General features: G+C 45.0%; 1 protein-coding gene across 2 annotated transcripts; it reads left to right on the forward strand.

Moving 5' to 3' along the window:
• The first annotated feature begins 5300 nt into the window (after window positions 1–5300).
• On the forward strand, window positions 5301–15723 carry LOC122927815 (ATP synthase subunit gamma, mitochondrial-like). Of its 2 annotated transcripts, XM_044280044.1 has the most exons (9): window positions 5301–5420; window positions 5855–5889; window positions 9159–9290; window positions 9432–9636; window positions 13344–13487; window positions 13562–13626; window positions 14312–14467; window positions 14617–14713; window positions 15612–15723. In XM_044280044.1, exons 1-9 carry the CDS (start codon window positions 5341–5343, stop codon window positions 15613–15615), a joined length of 918 nt encoding a protein of 305 aa, XP_044135979.1. In that variant the 5' UTR covers window positions 5301–5340; the 3' UTR covers window positions 15616–15723. The 2 variants fall into 2 exon arrangements, with proteins under 2 accessions (XP_044135979.1, XP_044135980.1); XM_044280045.1 differs by lacking the exon at window positions 15612–15723 and having other exon boundaries at window positions 14617–14717.
• Window positions 15724–16186: the final 463 nt, after the last annotated feature.

Here is a 16186-nt window from a genome sequence, read left to right on the forward strand (position 1 = left end):
TGGGTCTTGCGTCTCTCAACTTTCTCTTCCCAATATCCCACAGATTCTCTATGGGGTTCAGGTCAGGAGAGTTGGCAGGCCAATTGAGCACAGTAATACCATGGTCAGTAAACCATTTACCAGTGGTTTTGGCACTGTGAGCAGGTGCCAGGTCGTGCTGAAAAATGAAATCTTCATCTCCATAAAGCTTTTCAGCAGATGGAAGCATGAAGTGCTCCAAAATCTCCTGATAGCTAGCTGCATTGACCCTGCCCTTGATAAAACACAGTGGACCAACACCAGCAGCTGACATGGCACCCCAGACCATCACTGACTGTGGGTACTTGACACTGGACTTCAGGCATTTTGGCATTTCCCTCTCCCCAGTCTTCCTCCAGACTCTGGCACCTTGATTTCCGAATGACATGCAACAGTCCAGTGCTGCTTCTCTGTAGCCCAGGTCAGGCGCTTCTGCCGCTGTTTCTGGTTCAAAAGTGGCTTGACCTGGGGAATGCGGCACCTGTAGCCCATTTCCTGCACACGCCTGTACACGGTGGCTCTGGATGTTTCTACTCCAGACTCAGTCCACTGCTTCCGCAGGTCCCCCAAGGTCTGGAATCGGTCCTTCTCCACAATCTTCCTCAGGGTCCGGTCACCTCTTCTCGTTGTGCAGCGTTTTCTGCCACACTTTTTCCTTCCCACAGACTTCCCACTGAGGTGCCTTGATACAGCACTCTGGGAACAGCCTATTCGTTCAGAAATTTCTTTCTGTGTCTTACCCTCTTGCTTGAGGGTGTCAATGATGGCCTTCTGGACAGCAGTCAGGTCGGCAGTCTTACCCATGATTGCGGTTTTGAGTAATGAACCAGGCTGGGAGTTTTTAAAAGCCTCAGGAATCTTTTGCAGGTGTTTAGAGTTAATTAGTTGATTCAGATGATTAGGTTAATAGCTCGTTTAGAGAACCTTTTCATGATATGCTAATTTTTTTAGATAGGAATTTTGGGTTTTCATGAGCTGTATGCCAAAATCATCATTATTAAAACAATAAAAGGCTTGAACTACTTCAGTTGGTTTGTAATGAATCTAAAATATATGAAAGTCTAATGTTTATCAGTACATTACAGAAAATAATGAACTTTATCACAATATGCTAATTTTTTTTAGAAGGACCTGTATATATATATATGAATAATTGGTAAACTGGTCTGCAGCAATATTGATAAATGTGCCTTATTGCTCCAGGGTCATCCGTACAGGATCTCCACTCCAGCCTCTTCTGTAAGGAATCCATTAGAATGGAGTGTCTATGAGTAGGTCCTGCAAGAAACTCTATTCTAGTCATTGCCAATCACGTGGTAGAAACAGCTCCATTCTAGATGCAACCGCAGCAGCAGAACTATAGCAATACAATATGTAAGATGAGATTCACCCACGTCACCACGCAAGGAAGAGACTGCGAATAAGCACATCATTTCCAGGGAGGAACGAGCACGAGAAGACTCTCCTGCATAACGGAAACGGGACAGATCCGTTTTGCAGCCCATAGACTTCTATTATGATGGAATGAATAACGGAATGTCTCTAAAGGCATTCCGTCATAGAATTGCGTTATAGTCTGTGGTAACGGAATCCATAACGCAATTCACCTTTTACCACCAAACGAAGTGTGAACGAATTTCAAAATATGAAACTCGCTCTTTTCTAATGGGGAATGCAAGAAGCTATTAGAACAGGCATGTCAGGAGCGTTGACAGGTCCTCTTTATATAAATGTTAGTATTTAATTACTAGTTGGTCAAGTTGATCAATACAGGCCTTCACGAGTGACCAGCATTGATTTACAAACGGATCCATCATGACTAAACAGTAATGTGAGGAGAGAGGGTGGGTTAGTTTCTCGCCGTCCCTACATTATACAGCTTGCAGATGGCCATACACACGGGCGTTGTGGGAAAATGTGCGGGTGCGTTGCGGGAACACGCACGATTTTTCCGAGCGAGTGCAAAACATTGTAATGCGTTTTGCACTCGCGTGAGAAAAATCGCGCATGTTTGGTACCCAAACCCGAACTTCTTCACAGAAGTTCGGGCTTGGGATCGGTGTTCTGTAGATTGTATTATTTTCCCTTATAACATGGTTATAAGGGAAAATAATAGCCTTCTGAATACAGAATGCATAGTAAAATAGCGCTGGAGGGGTTAAATTTTTTTTTTTAACTCATCTTAGTCCACTTGATCGCAAAGCCGGCATCTCCTTCTGTCTTCATCTTAGCTGTGTGGAGGAACAGGACCTGTGGTGACGTCACTCCGGTCATCACATGATCCATCATATGATCTTTTACCATGGTGATGGATCATGTGATGACCGAGTGACCTCACCACAGGTCCTGTTCCTCCACACAGCACAGAAGACAGACAGAAGAGATGCCGGGCTGCGCGATCAAGTGGATTAAGGTGGATTTTTTTTTTTAACCCCTCCAGCGCTATTGTACTATGCATTCTGTATTCAGAATGCTATTATTTTCCCTTATAACCATGTTATAAGGGAAAATAATAATGATCGGGTCTCCATCCCGATCGTCTCCTAGCAACCGTGCGTGCAAATCGCACCGCATCTGTACTTGCTTGCGCATGCTTGCGATTTTCACGCACCCCCATTCATTTTCACGCACCCCCATTCATCATAAGTGATGCGAGAAAATCACTGCTCATGTGAACAGCCCCATAGAAATGAATGGGTCGGGATTCAGTGCGGGTGCAATGCGTTCAACTCACGCATCGCATCCGCGCGGAATACTCGCCCGTGTGAAAGGGGCCTTAATGTAGCATTACATGCCACTCACTCAGATAGATGGGTCACAGCTCTCCACTCTGACTATAAGAGGAGCAACTCATACTGTAAAAGGGCAAATGGAAGGTTGTCCTGGTAATGGAATTCCTTCCATGACCAGGCTTGACGTATCCTACGTATCCTATAGTTGTCCTTTCTGTCCAGCAATGTAACCCCTATGTGTACATATATCACCACCTGTTTGGCAGTGAACACTACTACTCAAATGTTCAAAATATATTATTTTTTTCCAGGTCACTTAATAGTCCTGAAGGTCAGTATAGTCCTGAATTTTCAGAAACAAACCTTGCAAATTTGGCTTGTCCTGTCTAAAAAATGGGACTGGCTTATCACCCAGGCGTTACTGGTTGGTTTGGGAGCGTTTGGGACAGGCGGGCTCGGACTGGCCCATGGGGGTACAGGTGAATCCCCCGGTGGGCCCCTAGTCTCCCACCCCCTGCACAAGTGGCACATAGCACAGTAGAATTACCGCACTACATACATATATTCAGTGTACGGCACCTCAACCAGCCTCTGTTCATATAAAACACCTGATAGATTATTATTAACGCGTTTGGTGCCAAGATCCCCCCAAAATGGATAGTGATAACCTACGTTGAAGCACTGTAAAGACCCGAAATTTACCCCGATTTATTCAGGACCCGACGCGCACTGCAAATAGGACTTTAGCCGGAGTGCAACACGTGCACCCATTCACAAACGAGGTCCAGCGCGAAAAGAGGTGAGCCTGTACACTCAGCAAGTGCCGGCTCTCATATTCACGGAGCGGCATATAAGAGTGAGAGAGGGGAAAGGGACTAGTGCGGTAAAGGTCCGAACTGGACCAACAAGCGTATCAATTAAAGTGGAGATTTCTGAAGAGCCAATTCAGCACAGCGGAACAGTGAGTACAGCGGGACGCCGCACCCACCAACCACTGTATCTAATAGCTGTGTTGTTCCTGTGAGTACACTGGATAAGGAACCCTAACAGTGGGGCTCATTCTCTATGGTCCGTCCCTCTGCAATCCTATTGCATTGATGAGGATTTAATAGAACAGGAGGACTTCCTTGCCGAACCCCTAGGGGATCACTGTCGGTGCACAGAACATTTTTATTTTCACAGTTTTTATTTTCACAGTTTTAGAGATTATTATTGCAAATAGTATATCCGGATTTTTATGATACTATGTGATATTAATGTGTGTGTATTGTTATCGTTCATAGAATTGAGATACATTGTATTACTATATTGTGTGATTAATAAACTGTGTGGTTACATATATTGAGAGAGTGCCCAGTATTTCTTCAACTAATATTTGAATGTATCCGTACGGTGGGCCCCCAAAATAAATTTTACTGGTGGGCCCTAGGCACCCCAGGCTGGCACTGGGGACGGGGCTTAAAGGGGTTGTCTGGCCTTAGAGCTGACAACTCCTCAGGGTCCGACTCCTAATCAGTGCCCCAAACATAAAAAACCCTACTTACCTGTCCACGGCCCTGATGCTTCCAGTCCCCACCGGACCATGAAGCAGCTTGGTTCTGTCCGCCCTGACTAGACAACCCCTCTAAGGGTGCGGAACTTTTCTGACTGAAAGTCGCTTCCATTCACCTGAATAGGGCTTGCAGAAATCCATGTGCTTCCCGCCAAAACAACTGCATTCACATAAATGGAGCTGATTTTCAGTCACAGAAATTTTCTGCAACAAAATACAGACTTGCCAAGTGTCGCTTTTTTGGAGGGACAGTCCCTCTTTTTGACCTAAGTCCCTCTGTTCCTGAAATGTCCCTCTTTTTGATGTGAGGTATAGACTTTCATTATTACATTCCCAGTACTGACCCAGAAAGTGTTTGTCAGGTTCCTCTCTGTATATTTGACTCCATCTTGTGTATTATTTTATTATTTGATGCAGTTGGGATTTTAGAAATGCCTATAATAAAAAAATATATGTTACGCCATTTGTAAGAGAAAATCAGTGACGTGTATAAATACACCGTTCAAAAAGTTTGGAGGTATGAAAATATGCTGCATGTAAAACACCCTAAGGCCTCGTTCACACTTCAGTGTTTGGTCAGTGATTTCCATCAGTGATTTGTGAGCCAAAACCAGAAGTGGAGCCTCCACAGACATGAGGTAGAATGGAAAGATCTGCTCCTGTTCTGTGTTTAGAGTTGTACCTGGTTTTGGCTCACAAATCACTGATGGAAATCACTGACCAAACACTGAAGTGTGAACGAGGCCTAAATGTCGCAAATAAGTGCTGAGCCTGAGGTGACCCAATTATGAATGTCATAATTTGGGGAGGGATGTTACAGTTTCCATATGTTGTACATATGTCATGGCTTGTGCATGAGCTTCCACGACGAAATATAGGACGGACTGAAATGACAACTATCTGTACCCGTCATGTAACGTGAGGACTTCCGGTCCGGATAAGAAATGCCCAAATCAAACATGGCGATACCAGAAGGACATTGACAGATCTCGCGAGAGCTCCGCCTCCTGCCCGCTCTTCACGGCTAAGTTGCGGCGCATGCGCCTACTGCGCTGTCTGACCTTGCCTGCAGTCACCATGTTGTCCCGCAGCAGCGTCCTCATATACCAGCCACAATGGTAAGACCCCGTGTTGGGGTAGTTTAGACTTCATGGAGGGGGGATGGGGCAGGGAGTGACAGCTGGCAGCCATGGCTGGCTGTGTGGAGCCTTATTCCTTGAATGCCCGCTGGCACAGACTAGGCCGCAGCCGGCCCTTGTACTTGAAGGTGTCAGGAAGCAGTGCCTGGAGGGGTCTTCTCTCCTGTATGCCCGGCATTGGGGGTGACATCCGTGTCCTGCATTGTAGGTCACTGCTCGGGATTAGAATAGCGCCCTCTTCCTCCTGGTGCCCTGGCACAGGGTAAGGGCAGAGCTATATCTCCCTGGGCACAAGCGGGCATGGTGTAGAATGTATGAGAAGGTGGGCAGCTCTTGGTGACCTAAGTGGCCTTATTAACCCTCTGCCCCGTGTGTTGTATGACCACTGATTGACGTCTTGCTTTGTGTTTTAGGGGTCAAGTCAGGAACATGGCAACTCTGAAGGACAGTGAGTATCCGGGTGCAACGTGGGTCATTTAAAGAGTCAATGTCATAAGTATTTGGGGTTGACCTGTACACTGGCGGAGACGGCTTGATGTATAATGGGGAGGGGGGCTGGTCCCTGTCCCTGTGTGAGTAGTCGGTACTCCTTGATGTCTGACATTGACCCTCTCCTGGGACCACCCTGGTCTGATGTAACCTTTGGGTAAGCTCTTCGAGAGCCCATCATGTGGCATGTTTAGAAGCTTTGCAGTGTTCTGTACTTTGGTTTTCTATGCAAAATTGGCACACACAAAAAAATCTCCACGCAATCTCCACCCTGTGAGCATACCATTAGAGGGGCGATGATTTTACACACTTGGTTCTGCCCATGACCTTGTTATTTCAAGCATGTTCCTGGTGGAGTCCTTATTCTTCCTTGCTGTGAATATCTGCTTTAGGGTCCATTCACACATCCGTAGAATGGGTCCAGATCTTTTCCGAAAGGAATCCGTACCCATTCATTCTCTACGGGGCCGGAAGAGATGTGGACAGCACCCTGATCTTCTGGCCCGCGGCTCCCGAAAAAAAAATTGCGGACAAGAATAGGCGGTTCTGTGGTGGTGCTGGCCGGGTGTATTGCAGATCCGCAACACACTATGGACATGTGAATGGACCCTTATTCCACAATTGCGGACAAGAATAGGCGGTTCTGTGGTGGTGCTGGCCGGGTGTATTGCAGATCCGCAGCACACTATGGACATGTGAATGGACCCTTATTCCACAATACCTCTGCATGTAATGTGCACTTTTAAGGATTCTGGCTCTTGCACCCTCTAAGTCATGCTTTCCTTACCCTCTTCCTGCCGATTGACCTTCTAAAGCCTGGATTAGACAGGTAGACCAAGCGATTGTTGGGAAGGAAGCGTTACCTCCCTGCAATCATCTGCTCGCTAGAGGAGGAGACCGCTGCTCTTACATATCAGTATGCCATCGCTCGTTCCCATACTGTCTAGCCGTGGCAGATCGCTATTAGACGTCAAAATCAGAATTGCCTGTTTATCGGGCAATTGGCGTCAGTATTAGGCCTCTTTCACACGACCGTTTTTTTTTTTTTCGTTTACGGCCCTTTTTTTGCGTTCCATATACGAAACCATTCATTTCAATGAGTCCGCAAAAAAAACGGAATGTACTCCGTATGCTTTCCATTTCCGTATTTCTGTTGTTCCGTTGAAAAAGAGAACATGTCCTATTAGGGTCCATTCACATGTCCGCAAATGGGTCCGCATCCATTCCGGAATATCGCGAATGGGTGCAGACCCATTCATTCTCAATGGGGCAGGAATGGATGCGGGGAGGACACTATGTGCTCTCCGCATTTCCAGAGCACGGCCCCGCAAAAAAATAGAACATGTCCTATTCTTGTCCGCAATTGCGGACAAGAATAGGCAGTTCTATGAGGGGTGTCGGCCGGGTGTATTGCAGATCTGCAATACTCTACGGACGTGTGAATGGACCCTTGTTGCCTGCAAATCACGTTTCGTGTCTCCATTCAAGTCAATGGGTCCACACAAAAAATGGAACGCATACAGAAATGCATCCGTATGTCTAACGTATCCATTCCATTTTTGCAGAACAATCTATTAAAAATTTTATGCCCAGCCCAATTTTTTTGTTATTACTGTATATACCAAATGGAACAGAAACGGGGGGGGGGGGGGGAAAACGGAACAACGGATCTGTGAAAAACGGACTGCAAAACACCGAAAAAGCCATACGGTCGTGTGAAAGAGGCCTTAGTCATGATTTTAAGAATATAATTCTTAATTGAATTATTACCGCCCGACACGTCACACTGCAAGATGATCACTAACATGCGAACGCTCGTCAGCGATTATCGGCCAGTGTAATACAGCCCTAAATAGTGGCCCTATCATCTACTTGTCTGTCTCCATCTTGACCAGACGCACTCTGTCTTCTCAATGTGAACCGTTCAGGCGCGCGCTGTCTCCCTTTTTTGGTGCATGTGCTGAGGCCAGGTTCTGTACACCCAGCTATACCGTGCAGGCGTTGTGAAGGAGACGGAGTACGCCTGTGCAAGATGTGGAGACAAACATTGCCACTTTTCAGAAACGTTAGTCAAGCGCAGGGGGCAGGAAGAGTGTGCGGCAAACGTGACCGGAGGATGCAAGAACCGGCCTCCTTGACTTCCAAGTGCGCATTAGCATACAGAGGTATCATGGAATAAAGCGGATTTTCACAGCCAAATAAAAAAACATGCTTGAAACGTAAGGGGCATAGCCAGATGTTGAAAATTGGGATGTCAGGTTCCCTTTCATGTTCTACCAACATCAGCAGAAGGAAATACCGTAACTGGTACCCCGAGGACTCATAGGTCAGGCTAGATCTTTTCCTGCGTTCCTAGTGGAAGCTAAAGTTGAATAGTCTCTTAAAGGGGTTTTCAAGTCCTAGCTTCTTTTGCCATGTTCTTTGACATGTCAAAGATTGTTGGTTGGGGTCCATGGGATGGAACATCCAGAGGCTCCTCAGAAGAAGGCAGTGTTAGTAGATTTCTCTTTTTGCTGTACCCTTCAGAGCTTCTATGACCATGCATGTGAAGACGTGTAGTGAGAAGAGTAAATATCAGAAACTTATAAAAGTGATGGGGGCATCAGCTTAGACACAAAAAAAAACAGTTCCTGAAGAACCAAGTTCTAGGACAGATGATGCACAAGTCACTTTGCCAAAATGGATTATTTAATTATACTCTTTGATGATAAGCTGTTTGAGAAGGCAGCGGTGCTGGTAGTATCGCCGTGGCCTTCTCGCTGTTTACCGCAGGCCTAGTGACGTCACGACTAGTATCAACTGGCCTGGGCATTCAAGTGAACGGAGCTTAGCCGCGCCCAGGCCAGTTGATACTAGTGGTGACATCACTGTGCCTGCGGTAAACAGCGAGAAGGCCGCGGCACTACTACCAGCGCCGCTGCCTTCTCAAACAGCTGATCATCAGATGCTGATGATCTATCCAGAGGATACCCCTTTAAATTGCCTGGCAACGACCATTGGGTACTTGCATCCTCAGATTTCATATTGGTGACTGTTTATTTGGTCACTGGTGTAATTTTTCTTTTGGTTTACAAGCTTCTTGACACCTTTTTGTATTAGGTTATATTTTATTATTGGTTTGGCCTGTAGAATGATATTTTGTGCCTTCTGCTGTCAAATCTAAGAAACGAGGACGTAACCTAAGTGCTGTTGAGCTTTGACTTGACGGATTGATCTGTTGTGTTCCAGTTACCAGGCGACTGAAATCCATCAAGAGTATCCAGAAGATTACACAGTCCATGAAGATGGTGGCTGCAGCCAAGTACGCGAAAGCTGAAAGGGAGCTGAAGCCAGCTAGGGTGTATGGGACCGGAGCTTTAGGTAAGAACTATTGCAGTTCCTCAATGTAATGGAATTGCTTGTTTCTGCCTTGGGAGGTAATATTTGTAGTTTACTTTTCTGTAATGTACTAAGCACAACGTGGGTAAAGACGTCTCCTTTCTCTGCTGTTGTTTCCCCTAGCATTGTATGACAAAGCTGAAATCAAGGCTCCTGAAGACAAGAAGAAGCATCTTATTATCGGCGTGTCCTCTGATAGAGGCCTTTGTGGTGCTATTCATTCCTCTGTGGCAAAAGCCATAAAACATGAAATCGCATTGCTTTCTGGTGGTGGAAAAGAAGTTAAAGTCATTGGAATTGGGGACAAGCTAAAAAGTTTACTTCAGAGGTTTGTATGAAAAGCTTTAGGATACGGGTACAGCACTACTACCATATTGAGAAATGCTGATTATTTTTTTTCCCTTTGAAGGGGTTGTGCCAAGTTTGCAAGTTATCCTCTAGCCACAGAATAAAGGGATAGCTATCTGATCGCTGGGGTTCTGACCCATGGGACCCCCACTGAGCCCGACCTCTTCCCCGTTATGCCTTTCCGCTCCATTTATTTTCTATGGCACGTCCGGAGGTAGCAGAGTACATGATTGGCGGTCCTACATGGAATGAATGGAGCAGCAGGGCGTATTCCCGACTTGCCTTTCACTCAGAATGCGGGAACGATATAGGTAAGGGTCCCAGAGGTTGTACACCCAGCAATCAGTTAGTCATCTATCCACAGGATGGGGGATAGATGATAACTTTCAAACTTGGCACAACCTCTTTAAAGGCACCTATTGGAAGGTTGTTCCTCACCCAAATAGCATTACTAGCTATTAACTACCTCCTGTGCGGGCTAAAAGGGGTTATTAAGGAAAGAAGAAGCAGGAGTTTGTTGTTCCGTTGAAAGATAGAACATGTTCTATTAGGGTCCATTCACATGTCCGCATCCATTCCAGAATATCGGGAATGGGTGCAGACCCATTCATTCTCAGCATTTAATGCCCACACGTGCTGTATGCTAATCACCTTGCTGGCGTTGTGGAGGCGCCTGGCAAGTCTAGTTGGCCATGCACTAAAACTTCATGGCACTCGCCACAATTTGAGGGAATGCTATAAGTGGCTCAACTTAATATTTTATGTGGCTTCTTAATAGGGATCGACAGATTATCGGTTTTACTGATATTATCGGCCGATATTCCGGATTTTGAACGTTATCGGCATCTATTTTGCCGATATACCGATAACGTATTGGGAACAAGGATCGCGCTGCTGTCAGCGCTCTCTGTGTTCCCTCAGCAGCACAGGGGAGAAGGAAGCAGTGTCTCCCCGCTGCTGCCAATGAGAGGGGGGACAAGAGGAGGGGCGGAGCTATGGCCACTGCGCCACCAATGAAGATAACTCTCATAAATTCATATACAGGAGGCGGGAGCTGGCTGCAGAATCACATAGCCGGCTCCCGACCTCTGAGCGGTAGCGGCGATCCGCGGCACCTGAGGGGTTAACTACTGCGTATTGCCGCTACCGCTCATGTGATTCTGCAGCCAGCTCCCGCCTCCTGTATATGAATTAATGAAAGTTATCTTCATTGGTGGCGCAGTGCGCCCCCCCCAACCCCAGGTAAGTATATCCTCATATACTACTACTTTATATATTGGCCCACATTTACTAATGCGAGTACTCTTGATTCTTGTGTAAATTGCTACAAAATGTAGCTGGTGCAATCTGGCGCATCTAGGTTTAGAAAGGGTGCGTGGCCTTGTGTGCAAGATTTAGTGCCAAAATTGCACAACAATTCTGCTGTAAAACTGTCTCAAACTAAACCAACCAATAGTTGGTAGAGAGCTAGACGAAACTGTATGTCCCTGCATCAAATTTATCATCCAGCCTCAGCCACTGTGATGAATCTGGTGCAGCTCTAGACAGCTTAGGTTTACGCCATCTATAGGTTTAGTAAATCTGCCCTGCTGTGCATGAACAATCGATGTTGGGTCTTTCAAGATGGTGCCTGCTTAGGAGCTAAGTGGGTGCTATAGTCACCGAATGCCTGCTGTGGCAGGCTTGGTAGGAATGCAGTGATTCTCCCATAGCCTGTAATGGTAACTTATTGAAGTCCATGGGATCAGTGATCAATTGCATGTTAAAGAGGACCTTTCACTAGAATAAAAAATCTAAACTAAGCATACAGACATGGAGAGCGGCGCCCAGGGATCCCCCTGCACTTACTATTATCTCTGGGCGCCGCTCCGGTATCTTCATATGTTCGGCTCAACTGGATGGAGCCTGCCGGCGTCTCCTTCTCCCAGGCTGTAGTGCTGGCCAATCGCAGCGTTCAGCTCATAGCCTGAGAGAGAAAAAAACTCTCCGGCTATGAGCTGAGCGCTGCGATTGGCCAGCGCTACAGCCTGGGAAAAGGAGACGCTGGCAGGCTCCACCCAGTTGAGCCGAACATATGAATATACCGGAGCCTATACCGGGAGAACGGAGCGGCGCCCAGGGTTAATAGTAAGTACAGGGAGATCCCTGGGCGCCGCTCTTCATGTCTGTATGCTTTAGTTTAGATTTTTTATTCTAGTGAAAGTCCTCTTTAAAGTCCCCTAGGGAGTCTAAAACTAAATCTTAAAAAAATTTGAAAAATACCCCAAGATAAAAAAAAAAATTGCCACCCTTTATGAAGTTTTATTAAATAACATACTAACATAATTATGTTATCTCCACATCCCGAAATGTCCAAATTATTAAAATATAATATTTATCTTGTATGGGGAACAGAGTAATGGAAAAAAAATAAAAATGGTTGATTCACTGTTTTGTTGTTGCTAAAAAGAATAAAATGTGATCAAAAAGCTGTATGAATATATCAGCTCCGTAGATGTAAATATTAAAGTTATGGGGGTTAGAATATGGTGAGCAAAAAAATAATGAAAAACATTTTAAAAGTAAAAAATTTTATTTATTTTTTTAGAAGTATTAAAAGACAAGAAAAACCATATACCGTATTTTTCACTTTATAAGACGCCCCGAATGATAAGAGACACCCTAGGTTTTAGAGGAGGAATCAAGGGGAAAAAAATATTTTTAATCAGACCTTATATCAGATCCTCAGATCAGACCCCCATAACTATCAGGACATCGGATCAGACCTGCATATCGGGACGTCACATCAGACCCACGATCAGCCCTCCAGGTCAGACCCCCTTCAGACCTTATATCAGCTCTTGTTTCAGTCCCCCATCAGCCCTCAGAGTTCCCTGCCAGACCATCAGGCTTCAGATCAGATTACAATTTTTAAAAATCCTCTTATTTCTCTTGCACCATGACTCCTCTCCACCTCCGGCAGAAGTCGCACTCCCCTGTCTTCTCTGGCCTGTGCTGCACTTTCACCTGACTGCATGCAGCGTCGGGTTATAGTGCGCCTCAGGAGGGCGAGTACAGAAAGCACTCGCAGTGCTTTGCTTCCAGCACCTAATGCATACTAGTGAGCGCTTCCATAATGGAAGTGCTCGCTAGTATTCCCCCTTTTGGAAGGGGGGAAAGTGCGTCCTAGGGCTCTTGCACACTTGAATGGGGTCTCCGTTCCGCATCTGACGTACCGCACCGCAAAAAACTAGTGCATGCACTACTTTTTTGCGGTGCGGAGGCACAGGCAGAAACACCACGGAAGCACTCCATAGTGCTTTCGCACCGCATCTCCGGGTTTGCGGACCCATTCAGTACAGCCACGGCGGGGCAACGGCCGTATGCATGACCCCTTATAAAGCGAAAAATATGGTAAATGTGGTTTTACCGCATAGGGAATGCCATCAAAATAAAACCCATTAAACCATGAATTTTTTTTTTTTTTTTTTCCCAATTCCACCCCATTATTAGCTTCCCCTTTTATTATTGTATATGGGATATTAAGTGGTGCTATTAGAATGTACAACTCTGAAACAAGTTCTGACACAGCTATGTGAAGGGAAAAGTAAGAAAGGCACGGCTCCTGGAGGGCAGGGAGTGAAAAACAAAAAAATGGACAATGGCTGCGTCAGGAAGAGATTAAAGACACTACTTTTCTTATTTCAGGACTCATGGTGAAAACTTTCTCCTGACCTTCAAGGAAGTTGGCAGGAAGCCTCCTACTTTTGGTGATGCGTCTGTGATTACTTCAGAGCTTCTAAACTCTGGCTACGAGTTTGACCAAGGCTCCGTGGTGTTCAATAGATTCAGGTATGAAGTGACACTAGACTGATATCTGCAGTGCTACACGAGCTTGCGCTGAGCATTTTGTGCTGTACTTGTAGGTCTGTGATCTCTTATAAGACTGAAGAAAAGCCATTCTTTTCTCTTGACACAGTTGCAAATTCTGGTAAGCATTTATGTTTTTTTTTCATCTTTGGGAGGCTTGTATACATACTAAAATCATGGAAAAACTAGACCCATCCAGTTTACTAGGCCATTGTGGTCATTCATGGGTCATTATATGAGATATCACATACATTAAAATATCAGGTTATATGTTTGATTGCAAAACCAGATTTGTTGCTTGGTGAGTCTAATGTGAAATCCACTACTACTAAAAGTTCCCAAAATGGGCTGACCACACTAGGCAGCATCGGGGAATACAGGAAAAACACATTTTGTGGAGAATAGGAGCAGTGTGTATAAAGTTTTATCCTGCCAGGTTCTGAGGCGTAACTTCACTGTAAAGCGCTCTCTGCACTGAGCTGCTTCCCAGACTCTCCCCTCTGCTCTGAGTAACGGCTGTAGCACCCAACCAGGAGACCACTATAGCTGTCGCTTAGAGCAGACAGGAGAAGGCTGTGAAGCCGATCAGTGCGGACAATACCTGACAGTGAAGCTCTGCCTTCAGGGAATTTGCAGGAGAAGATCCTGGCAGAATAAAACTTCATATTCATATTACTCTTGTTCTCCACAAAAGATGTTTGTCCTGCTCTCCAAAGCCCCTACCTTAGCATAGTGAAAACTGCTGATAGGCTCCCTTCAGCTTCTGTATTTTAGAGAGTTACCTGTATTGAATTTCTTCCTTCCAGAGAGCATCACTATCTATGATGACATTGACGCCGATGTGCTGAGAAATTACCAGGAGTTTACTTTGGCTAATATCATCTACTTCACATTGAAAGAGGCTGCTGCCAGTGAGCAGAGCGCCAGGATGACTTCTATGGACAATGCCAGCAAGAATGCTTGTAAGTCTATGACCTACAGATTTATGCCCCACTTCTAAGTAGTGATGTGTGTGGAAGTGTAGATGATACCATCTGCTTTTTCCACCTTGTATATGGACAATTTACAGTTGCATAAAACCTGGATTTTTCTTTCTCTCCACTTTTTGTAGCTGATATAATTGACAAATTGACATTGACTTTCAACCGCACCCGTCAAGCCGTCATCACCAAGGAGCTTATCGAGATCATCTCTGGTGCTGCCGCTCTGTAAGTACATGGCTAGGATGTATTTTGGACTGTTTGGCAGAATGTTAAGATATTTTCTTAGGGTAATCTGAAGCATGAAGTCACTAACCCGGACTGCAGTGTAGTTATGCCTGTAATACATTTGCAGTATTACTTGATCTGTTTGCAAGTAAAGCTGAAAAGTTCACAAGAGTTGGACTACATAACTTTCAATACATATTCATGTTTGACTTTGCATGGTGTGCCTTACCATGCTTGTCTTTATTTCTAACACTTCTACTAGGGGATGAAATAAGTGCAAGCATGGAATGTTTGTCAGGTAAAGATGCATTTATCAGACAAAATGTAGTCAATTCCAGAAAATGTGTTTAATAAAGGTTGTCTGGGGTCAACAATTTTTATCTTTTTGTAAAGAGTGTCAAGATAAGTAAAAAAATATGACGCCGTGCGCTTCCTGCTGCCGCAGTACAGTAATAGACTGGTATAGATTGATTTCCATTCAGAATGCATTAGGACAAAACCGATGCGTTTTTTTTTGGTATTGAGACCCTTTATTGGCTTTCAATTCTGAAAAAGAATAACGCTAGTGTGAAAGTACCCTTAGCTTATCTCTCCAGCTGCTTTCCAAGTCTCCTAATGTAACTGGTTACTAACACCCAGTGGAAATGTGCCGGGAAGATTGTAGCCTTTCCTCATGACCCCTTACAATGGTACCAGCTCTGCATATGACCTGATCTGATCTGCTGTATTGAGATCTGTACATCTTACCTCAGATCTATGTACGTACAGCCCGGTAGACGGCTCCCGTCTGATTTTCTTTACCTTGCTACATTTGCTGCTGTTTTTTATTATTATTTTTTTTTTATCTTTCTGAAGAATTTATTATATATTTAACCACAAATTGGCATTTGTCTTTCAGATAATGTACCATCAGCCTGCAACTTGTCTGGATCTGTGATGGGATGGATTGGTTTATTTGTGAAGAAAGCCAATATTTGTAAATTCTATTACAATAAATTACTTACGTGGAATTATTGTATCGCTGCTCAGCGGTGTGTTGTGGTATTTAATCTAGAGCTCCCTGGAGACTTACATGGCAAGGACTGTGTTTAAAACATGAAAAACTTCTGTATCCTCACATCGGGAGTTTTTTATTTTCTTTCTATACAGTCATTAGAGGTTATGTCCTATGAAGTGATGGCATGTTTCTAGATTATGCTTTCACTTAATGGTGGGTTGGAGTCTAACCTCTGGCGTCCTCACTGCTCCTGAGAATTAAGGGGTCGTAGCACTTTGGCCCCTCTACAGTCTTTCCCCATACAATTAGGTGTCTGTGATGCCGCTGACCAGTGAAAAACAGTTAAAGGGATGCAATGTCACTCTCTCTAGCTCCTTCATTTGTTGGATTGAAGAGGGTATTAGAAGTCGGTCCACCAGTCATTGCAAATCGATGGCATATCCCAGAGATGCACCATCGCTTTATGAGGTGGCCAT

This window comes from Bufo gargarizans, chromosome 2 (assembly GCF_014858855.1).
Source record: "Bufo gargarizans isolate SCDJY-AF-19 chromosome 2, ASM1485885v1, whole genome shotgun sequence".
Lineage (NCBI taxonomy): Eukaryota > Metazoa > Chordata > Amphibia > Anura > Bufonidae > Bufo > Bufo gargarizans.